Source organism: Eleginops maclovinus, chromosome 11, assembly GCF_036324505.1.
Source record: "Eleginops maclovinus isolate JMC-PN-2008 ecotype Puerto Natales chromosome 11, JC_Emac_rtc_rv5, whole genome shotgun sequence".
NCBI classification, from domain to species: domain Eukaryota; kingdom Metazoa; phylum Chordata; class Actinopteri; order Perciformes; family Eleginopidae; genus Eleginops; species Eleginops maclovinus.
In genome coordinates this window covers 6,197,659-6,208,971 of record NC_086359.1, presented here as the reverse complement: position 1 = coordinate 6,208,971, position 11,313 = coordinate 6,197,659, and the positions used below count along the sequence as shown (strand labels likewise).

General features: G+C 39.5%; 1 protein-coding gene across 1 annotated transcript; it reads left to right on the top strand.

The window, feature by feature from the left end:
- The first annotated feature begins 1,870 nt into the window (after positions 1-1,870).
- LOC134872465 (calpain-5-like) lies at positions 1,871-11,288 on the top strand. Its single transcript, XM_063895784.1, is given in 14 exon segments — positions 1,871-2,121; positions 3,587-3,775; positions 3,896-4,027; positions 5,225-5,433; positions 5,916-6,108; positions 6,188-6,378; positions 6,769-6,846; positions 6,931-7,126; positions 7,236-7,358; positions 8,883-9,085; positions 9,593-9,627; positions 9,630-9,713; positions 9,815-9,951; positions 10,458-11,288. Coding segments are annotated over 13 exon segments (1,929 nt in total). The 5' UTR covers positions 1,871-2,121; positions 3,587-3,610; the 3' UTR covers positions 10,641-11,288.
- Positions 11,289-11,313: the final 25 nt, after the last annotated feature.

Sequence of the window (11,313 nt, the reverse complement as noted above, 5' to 3'; positions counted from 1 at the left end):
ATGGCGTGTCCAAAAGTGAACCTCCTCAAGGGAGCATGGATGTACTTATGAAATGTCATGAAAAGCTGCAAAATACATGTATTTTTCATAAACATTGGCCAGTAGATGACGGGGTATTTTGCTGTGAACCACAAACGGTTGAACCAACTGACCAGAAAGACGAGATGAATAGAAAGTGTTCAATCTTAAATTAAATTAAGTCCATTGTTTTTATGTTAACAGTTTATAAACTGCATAATCCCATTATTCCCAACACTACTTACATTTAATGGATTTCTCTATAACATAACCTCCGTTCACATGACAGCAGTGTTGTCACCAGGCAGCACTCCTTCACCTTTCATCCAGTCACATTCTCCCTACCTGTCCAACAGAAACTGAAACCTGAATCATCCAACAACAGTAACAGCTTCTTAAAATCAAAACAGTGCGTGGACAAACCTTTGCTTTTATTGAGCTCAAGAGGGTCATTCTGTACATGCTCTCTAGCAAGCTAGTTGGGCTGAGTATTAAGGATTTACTTACTGACAAGGAAAAATAACAATATATTAAAAGTGATGCACAAGAGACCTCATTAAACAAAAATAGACACTTTGAAAGGTGTTTCGAAATAAAAACTATCATCTTTAATCCATCAGTGTCTGTAATAAAACTAATTTAAGCTGCCATTAAAATATAAAAGCAGCTTTAAGTGAGGCACATAGCGACACTGGGCTGTATGATAACATGGACTTGGGGGAAGATTTATGATAGATTGATTTGACCATTTAATTATTGCATATATGTTTTGAGATATTGAGAAGTAGTAGCAATAATGTACAGAATCGGTCAGAAAAAGTAGAGGAGATTTGCTGTGGTTGCTGACCACTGGTTTTGTGTTTGTTTGTGAGCATCATCTCATAAGGGATACCGTCTAAATTGCGTAAAGTTTTCTGTGAACATATACACTATACACACACATACTTTATTGACCCATATTTTGCAATTAACTCAATGTTAACTGTAATCGTGACAACTATTGTTAGCCTTCAATGTCCTTCACTGTTTGACTAGATATGGAAGCATGACTTTTCTCACAAACTTGTTATCATAACTGAAACTTCGCAGTGGTCCTCTCGCATATCATTGCTAATCCAGAAGATTTTAGGATTTTCTTCAATTTGTTCTTCTTCCCGTCTCTTAAGCTTCTGCTTGGATTTGTCATAATGTTGTTGACTCGCTGCTTACATTTTTTCAAGTTTCAAAGCCAGACTTTTCCAGATAAGATTTGTCTCTCTGAGGGAGACAAAGTGGCTTTTGTGCTCCTTCAACATAAAACCTGAAACACTGAGAGACAGTTTGTGTTATTGCCACAGTTCCCTTGCAGAATGAGGTTAGCACATGGCTTATAAATTATGTTGGTTAGATTTGACTTGCTTCTGGCTGGAAAAAACTGGAAGATTTTATTGTGGTTGGTATGTAAAAAAAGTACATTACTTCACTTCAACAACCATTTTGTAGCATAACTGTAATACTGTGCAAAGACCCATTCTGCATATTGAATGTTTGATACTTAAAGTACATTTGGATGATAAAACTTCCCTTAAGTAACATTTTTTAAAACCACACTAGTTTTGTAGCATATTAAGACAATAGTTTTCTACTTTAACTGATCTGTGTACTTCCTCCACCTCTGGAAACAAAACAAATCATTGTTACCGGAGACAAATGAGACCAAATAATCCCACACTTCCACGTTCAAAGGGAGTTTTCTCATGCAATTATACTAGACAATAAATAGGGCAGGTTTTAGCTTGTTTCACCTATTGGGTTGTGGGAGTGAAGGTGTTCAATTTCAGTCTCCCCTTCCCTCCCATACAGTATCAGCCTTAGCATCACACCTCCTGCTGCAGAAAGGAGCCCGTCAAACCGGTTTTCCAGGCAGTGTTTGTGCCGATGAACGTGTCAGGGAAAGCCCTCGAAGTCAGGAGTGCACACTCAAGAAACTGGATTTGGTTTGAGAAAGGTATAACAGCTCTTAGGACAGAATAGCGGGATTGATTTAAACACATCCAACAGGAACCTAATGAACATTGAATGAGTTTGAGCCTATCACTACAAGGACAAAAGAGCTCAACACAGGTGAGTGTTACCTTTAACTTAGTAAGTACTACAAGAAAGTTTCTCGAGTCAAGTTGTAACATCCTTGTGTAGGTTGATTCCCTGTGGTTTCATGGAATTAGCTATTTATAATTGATTATGCTTTTTAAATATTATTTACCCTCATTTCAATACTTTCTTATTAGAGCACTTCACTTCCTCTTGCCTCAAACCCTCACACTTCTAGATGTCTTCTCTGAGTCTTTCAATGTTTTCATAATACATTTTGGAAGGAGTCAGTACAATCTTCATTGTTACATGTTTAAACATGGCTGCAGCCTGATCAAATCTTCAGAAATCTTATCTGATCTGATGTGTAAAAGAATCTGATCTTTTAGCATCGTCCCAACAACATCACCACCACTGTGTACTGGCTAATGTGACGAAACCTCTGGAATGTGACCTGCTGTCACCTTTACACATACAACACAGATTAAACATAGCATTAAAGAAAACGAGTAGACCTGTAGAGCTAGAAAGAAACTTCCCCTGTGCTATGAGCAAATAAGCTACCAAAAATAACCTGCAGGTCCAGATTAGCCAGGAACTCTCAAGCAGATAACGCACAGTCACGGAGACCACGTGTAAACCCTAACCCAGAGCCACAATAACACCGGTAGTTAATATAATCCATTACTGAATTGAACAACACAGTCTAGGTGTGGCTCTAACAATGCATGTGAATAAGCCATAGGAGGGCGGTACAGGCAGGTACAGCACCTGTCAACTTCCTCATTGTGTAGCAGGAGGGAATAAGTGCCACACTGCTGTCTTTAAGGTACATTTTGTTGTTACTTCTTCTCTTATTTGTTTTCTTTACGAGGTACTTCTTGAAATGTATATCTAAATCTTCTGACCTAGAAATTGTTGCTGCTCCTCTTCAAAACATTTAATCTTTCTCTCCCGGTCACATCTGTTTAATGTGCTGTCCTTTCTCTTCACACTACCTAAAAAACGTCATGTCTGGCTTCTAGGAGATAGATGTTTTTTTGGCAGCGTGAACAGCAAACTTCCTCTCATTTTTTTTTTGCTTCCAGTAAAACAACTTCAGTGCTCTACAGTATGTTTTTTCTGGCAACTATATTATATAAAGATTTATTTTAAAAGGATTTAATTGGCAGATATTGTCCAAATACAGTCCTCAGAGGTCAGTGAGAAGGGAACAAAAAGATCAAGAGTTTAAATCATCTTTCTCCGGAGAATACAGCTGTGCTACATTTTTTATTTTTTATTGGGCAAGATCCAGAAAAATAAATATAGCTTTTCTTTGTGGACTCTTAATATATATTCCAAGCCTACTTTTAAAAAACATAATTGTGTCAGTTTTTGTTATAAATGACATATCTTAACCATAAAAGCCCTGTATAGAATCAACTCTGAGGAATTCTGGGTCACATAAAGGCCCAAAAATCTAATCATTTTGATATTGTCTGTCATCCCTCTGCAGCTGTGAGGCTTCAGCGTCGGGACCATGTTCTCCTCTGCTGTCCCGTACAAAAACCAGCATTATGCTGAACTGAAGAGGAACTGCATCACTGACAAGAAACTGTTTGAGGACCCAGAGTTCCCTGTCATCAACTCATCGCTGTATTTTAGGAAACCACCTCCTGGATCGGTGGAGTGGAAACGACCAGGGGTGAGTCAATAACATCATCAGGGGATCAAATATTATTTCTGAACACACATTGTAGAGCAGAATACTTAAATAATCACTACACTGCCACAATAGTGCCTCACATTTGCTTTTCTATTGCAGGAGATAAGCACTGCGCCCAGCCTGTTTGTGGAGGGCATTAGCTCCCATGACCTGAACCAGGGAGTTGTGGGAAATTGTTGGTTTGTTGCTGCCTGCTCCTGCCTTGCATTGAAGCCAAACCTCTGGAAGAAGGTGAATATGGTGCTTTTGTGTGCATATTTAGAGTTTGAAAGCAGGTCAAATCAGGACTACAGGAATTCACCTGAGGGGGTTTCATACATGACTAACAGCAAACCACATACCTTTGCCAAAAAGACATACCTGATGATACTTTTGTCTTTGCTGGTAGATGGTATCATTTCAACTGAGTTAAACAAAAACACAAGTTTATTACTTTTTCAAAAGTAGGGCAAATGATGCGAGACAAACTTAAATACATCACCACTGTTCAGAGAACTAACCATACAAAGAGTCAGAAGTAGTCTTGGAAGCAATCCACTGTTACATATGTTCACCATTATCAAGTCTGCTCTGGTTAATAAGATCATTTATGCTGCCAAATCAGGTCGATAGGCAGGAGTAGTAGCACACAACTTAAGAGTTATTTATTAACTAAAAGTTAACTGAAACCCGAAGATAACAATAAAACTAAAAGCAAGAGAGCACCAGATTAAATTAAACTGTAAAGTAAACTTCACCCCGTTTCTTCGGTGAAAAGCACTTTACAGTCTCAGCCTTACCTAACTGGAACATACCATCTACCCCGGTTAGTATAGGGGGAGGGCTTAACTGAGCAAGCATCCAAATCACACAGATATGTATCACACAGAAAAGATAATATTGTTAAGGTAATGCTAACATTTAAATATAACCAAGGGCAACTATTTACAACACGGAACACCCAAAATATGACAGCACGTAAGTTCCTGTAAAACTATATCTTACCTATTTTCCTAAAACTTCACATTGCCGCTAGACCCTCCTTGCTGAGAGAAATAATTTGTCGCACGTGTTTGTACTTTACTTGGTTAAGCTACCGCAAAAAAAGTGCAGGCTACCATACTTGATTACAGTATCACTATATTGAAGCAAGGACTACATAAATCCAAACGTTATTAAAGCCATTTACGCTCAGCTGCTTACTGGATAAACTTATATATTTTGATTCTGAAAAGAGCTGTACACGTCATACGAGAGTTTGCGAGATTTCATCACATAGCGAATGGTTCAACAAGACTCATCACAGGAGCATTTAAAGTTGCACCCATAGGTTTTGATATTACTCCATAGCTTTTTGCAGGTGTGTCCTTTCAATAGGGTGCAAAATGTGCCGGTCCAACTGAACATGACTGTTTAGCCTCACCTGTATTTGCAACATTTGCTTTTCAGGTAATTCCTGATTACAAGGAGCAGGAGTGGGACCCCAATCATCCGGACAACTATGCTGGCATTTTCCACTTCCAGTTCTGGATTTTTGGAGAGTGGGTGGATGTTGTGGTGGATGACCGACTGCCTACCATCAACAAGGAGCTGATCTACTGCCACTCAAAGGACAACAACGAGTTCTGGAGCGCCCTGCTGGAGAAAGCCTACGCCAAGTCAGTACACTTTACGTTGTCCCGGTTGCAGAAATATATTAATATTATCTAGGTATTTTGTTTATATGTAGTTGATATCACTTATTAAAGACGATCACAAAGTTAAAATATAATAAAATGCAACTACATTAAAAAATAAATCCTATTACTACCACAAGTTACACTTACAGCCTATAATAAAAATGTAGTTGCCATGCAAAAATAGCTATTACTTCTTTCTATACTTTATACATCATGAAAAACTGTGTTTGTATGTAGTTTTAAATAGTATTTGTGTTGTATTTCTCCTATTCTATATATTTATGTCAATGTCTAATTTTATTCCTTGTATGTGAAACCTACTTGGCAAAAAATCATTAGGAAATATAGAATATATGTGCAGCATGTTGGTATAACCACATATAGGTAATATAGAGCCCATTGTAAACATCTTGTGTTGAGCTGTATATATAGCTTTTTTTTCCCTGCACCTCTGTGTCCAGGCTCTCTGGCTGCTATGAGTCTCTGGAGGGAGGAAACACCGGAGATGCTGTGGTGGATTTCAGTGGAGCTGTGGCTGAAGCCATCGACCTGGAAGCAGAAGCTTACTATAAGGACCAGACAAAACAAGAGCAGCTGTTTGAGGATCTGCTAAAGGTCTACGACCGTGGAGGAGTCATAAGCTGCTCCATCAAGGTGTGTGTGCTCCTTGTGAACATGGTGCCTTTTTGTCTCCTTCCTTCAGAGAATCTAACCTGTTTGTTTTCATCACCAGGCGGAGCCTCATGAGATTGAACTCAAGATGGCGAACGGGCTGGTGAAAGGCCACGCATACGCAATAACTGCAGTGAAGAAAGTGCGTTTGGGTCATGGGCTGCTGGCGTACTTCAAGAATGAAACCATTTCTCTGATCCGCATGAGGAACCCCTGGGGTCAGATGGAGTGGAAAGGACCCTGGAGTGACACGTAAGAAGTGATAAAAGTTAATTTCCTAAATGTTTTCTCCAATTTACAACTAGAAGAAGAGCAGGAATGTCCAAGATGTTCAAACCAACATACACTACTGAGTTTACCATGGGCGTACATAAGGATTAAGACTGTTATTTGCCATATCTTTGGGGAAATATTGACTGTGTGGAGTGTTTGAAGGGACAGCAGAGAGCCGATAATACCGTTCAATCTTCTTTCTTTGTGAAATCAAATCATATTTGAAATCTAAATTTGACCTGTGATTCTTTTTCTGTAGAAAAGCAATCTTTTTATAGTCACATTTTAGAAGTCAAAACTTTGGTCACGTGTGGAGTATAACACTAAAAATGTGTGCATTCATTTGCTTTGTTTCTTTTGGTTTGTCAGCTCTGAGGAATGGTCAAAGGTTGGTGATATGGAAAGGGGTAACCTCGGCATCACGGTAGCGGACGATGGGGAGTTCTGGTGAGCGGTTAAGTTCTTCTAAACCTTAACAGTGTACCTCCCCTTTCAGATTTGAATTTATGCATTCTGTGCTCTCGTCCACAGGATGTCATTTGCAGACTGGTGCAAGTTCTTCACAGATGCAGATGTTTGCCGTGTTATCAATACTTCGCTGATCAGTGTCCATAAGACGTGGAATGAGGTTGTGCACTTTGGGAGTTGGACCAAAAACGCAGATCCGCTTTTGAACCGCTGCGGGGGCTGTGCTAACCACAAGCCCACCTTCCTGCAGAACCCACAGGTACACTGGAAGGACTGTCTTCCTACATCATCTGTGTTCAGGCACATGTATACACATATGAACACACATTTATGGATCTAATTTCACTAATCTTCGAATTCTTTTACAGTTCTTGTTTGATGTTACGAAGGAGTCCGATGAGGTCCTGATCTCCTTGCAACAGAAAGACATGAAGATCCACAGACGATTTGGTCAAGGAGAAAACATTACCATTGGCTTTAGTGTCATCAAGGTAAAATATAGTGCTCACCATATGGAATTGATCTAATGAACTGTCGGTAACTGCGTATTACACGATAACGCTGGGGGAAACAACAGTATATGTTCATAGCAAGACTCACTAGAGTTAATTACAGAGGAAATGGTGTTCATGTTGGATCAAACTTTAGTCAAGGGTTACTTTATTTGTGGGAAAACAGGATCATTTAATCACATTTTGGCTTTCCTTTTTGGTCAAAGAATTTTGGCTGCGTTTGACTCTTCCACTTATTTGTTGAGCAAACAGTGAACAGTTGTTTGGGTGATTTTAATGACAGGCAGACATTACTCCCTATCAGAACCAAAATAAACCATTTCAACAGCAGGCTAAATCATACAGGATCAAACATGATGAATGCACATACTTTCTATGATTGTTTCAAGCTGAACGGCAGAGTGGAAACACATGAGTGACAATTTCTTCCTAAGCTGTAAAGAGTTCAGTAGAGTTCTCTTCTCTTGTATAGGAAACGATAGAAGTCTCATGCATTATTAGAGTATACAAGATAAGATATACATTATTTAGAACTGCAGCGTTTTTAAAGACCTCCACATTGTGATTCAGTATAGGTCATAATTAACTGCAATGTCAAAGCAGCCCAGCAGCTGTAAACCTGACATCACGTTTCCTGTAATGTGATAATCATGTCAGAGATCTGGCTAAGTTTAAACACACTCTGATCAAACTGACAGAAGTACTGCCAAAGGGGCAGGTTCTGGACGGCAGTAAATGCTGTAGGAGCATCCAATTTAACCCTAGTCAACTGCTGTCATTAAGCTAGCAAGATCTATCTTTATCTGACGGACTCCAGACACTTTACACACTCTGTGTTTTTGTTTCACCAACTACGTTTAATTAATTTATATTCCTGTTGACAAGTTTAAGGACTTATAGACATACAGTAGCTGGTACTTGGATCAAATTGGCAGATGTGAACCCAAATACTGTTGTGGTGTTGATCAAATGATGTTTGCTGTCACTACCTTTCAAGTGAGCCAGCATGCACACCACCCTGTTCCATCTCAAAGGTACAGGGCCAATATTATTGTTATTAATTACACCTGTGCTTGCCCTGCAATGACAAGCCTTCAGTGAAAAGGGCCTATTGGTGGAAATTTAAGGGCATTCAGTGAAAGCCTGGAGGAGGACTATGGTTATTATATTAACCTATGACGGGTTAAAGAATGAGTAATGATTATTGCTCTTAATAAACAGTGCAATACATTGTAAATTTATATAAATGTGGAGTTTAGTTCATTATTCTACCACCAGGAGGCAGAATAATCTACGACTGCAGTAAAGAATAAACTATTTAAACAGTTGAAACCCTTCAAATTTAATTCTACATCTATATCAGAGGGAAGCTGATACAGATGTAGAATTAAAGGTAGCCTAAATACAATGACAGACTTTATACCTGATGATTAAAGTTAGTCAGTTGTTCAGTATTTTTTTTAAATAAACACTAAATCAGCCATAATTATATTCCTTTTCCAGGTGGAACTAAACAGGAAGTATAGGATGCACGACATCCTGACCCAGCACTGTGTGCAGACGTCGACCTTCATCAACGCTCGGACGGTGTTCATGAGATGCACGCTGGAGCAGGGCCGCTACATCATCATCCCCTCCACCTTCAAACCGTACACCCTGGGGGACTACATGATCCGAGTTTTCACCGATGTGGACTCAGGCTGCAGGTACGACTGTGGTGGAGGTGTGACGTCGGACCAGGGACTGCTTTTCATTTTGGTTCAGCAGCATAGCTGGGTTTATGCTGTCAACATTCACTTATCTTACAATAGTCAGGTCTTAAGAGACTCTACAAGAACACAGCTGTTCCTTGATTGTTTAATTCAGACACTAATGTCTGAGGGATTATATCCAAGGAAAACACCCATAATTATTGGATACTTTACAATTATTTTCACTTTAAATCACTTGGAAGGCTATATCCCCTCTCATTCTGCTTATCTTGGACGAAGAGTTTATGGTGATTTGGTTTCCGAACATTCTTGTTGGCAGACCTAAACACAGAACACAATCATGTTTGCTTACATCCAGGTCATCCAGGCTGGGTAATCCAACTTGTTGTGTGTATTAAACATGTCTTACGATTTGATTATACAGTAGCTAGACCTAGGGCAGAGATTCAAGATACAAGTACCTTTCTTTTCTCATTGTGTCTGACTTCTCATCTCTCTCAGGGAGCTGACAGAAGATAAGCCAAAGGTTAAATGCTGGAGTCCATTCTTGGATATCCTCAAGCTGTGACTCACATCTTCGTGCATGGAGCTGAGCAGCTGCAGAACCAGGACAGTACTGGAGGTAAGAAACAAATGACTCTTACCCCAAACATGAAGATATCAATCAGTGTGATCCGCCTGTATATGGTTTTCTGATTTGGTACTTTACATGTGTTCCTGCAGGTGCAGACCCGTATGTGATCATACACTGTGAGGGCCGGTCTGTACGATCCACCCTCAAGAAGGACACCCTGAATCCAGAGTTTACAACTAGCGCCATTTTCTACAGGAAGAAGCCCAGAAATCCCATAACAGTGGAGGTAAGATGGCATCCCTCTGCTCCTTGTGCCTGTAATTAATCTCAGTCTCATTCAAACAGTGATTTCTCTATGGTGAAACCCTCTCATTGCCCACAGTTTGTGAAACTATCAAGAAACCGATGGAGTTGAATGTTTGTTGAATATCTTGGCTTAGCTAAAACCAACTTCACCAGGGTTGTGTGCTTGGATTTGACTATGAACAGGATTAGTTCAAAAATGCCTTTTTTCCTACAAAAAACCCCCCACATTTTTCATTGCATTTCTCCCAAAAATAAAGAAATTCAGTGTTCACAAAAACAAAGGATAATGGTAAAATGAAAAGACTGGATCAATAAACTACAAAAGCTCACACATTTAGATGTCAGCTGACAATGTAATGGCTCGTGATCTGCTGTAATTGAGAGCACAGAACGTCATCCTTGCCTGTTATCACTCAACATAATCTAATCAGAGTCGCCGAGATGATCTGTGGTTATTTTTAAACACATGACTGCTGGTTTGCTCAGGTGTGGAACAGCAACGCGGTGAAGGACGAGTTCATGGGCCAGGTGGTTTTGTCCGGCGCGGTGAAGGACACCTCCAGCCCTCAGAGGCTGCAGCTGAGGAAGAGAGGACGGCAGATGGCTGACGAGATGCCTGGGAGCATCACTCTGAGGATCATCACTTCTACTCAGCTGACCGCCATGTGATCTAGTCACTGAGGGATGAATCTTTTCCACTGATGAAGGTATTACTTAGCATCTGCCATCAAAGCACCATAAACAGTCTCTTTGTCCTGCTGGATGTCCATGCTCTTATTTTACATTTATTATTTGCACGCTGGGGAATTGTTTGCAAAGTTGGGCAAACTGAATGTCAATTCCTGTCACTGTTATCTACATTTCTAACCTTGAGTTATCTGCATCTCTTCTCAAATCCTTTTTGTGTAACTTATAGAATATTTTTATATTGACGTTGTGCAACTTGTTTGTAAAGATTTTGTTCACTTTTTATTACTGTGACTACAGATACTGTGAGTTTTATGTCATTAAAGTCTTCACATACAGCTCCGGAAAGCCATTCCAGTGTCTGTTGAATTCGAACACACAGAACAGTTGCCAGTAGTTTATAGAATACAAAAACAACAAAAAATCCATTAAACTCAAAGACAAACCTAAGAGACAATGATAATGCTGAAGTGGACCTTAATTTTTTCCACGGATGTATATTAGTTATACTTTTGTCCTTAATTCTCCTTTATGCAGCACAATGTACTGTGTGCACAACATGTCTAACATATCATCTATTTCTTTGATGCATTTTCTAATGGCATAATTAATAAAGAAATCCAAGAATCACATGAGACAACCAGCATCAACACAG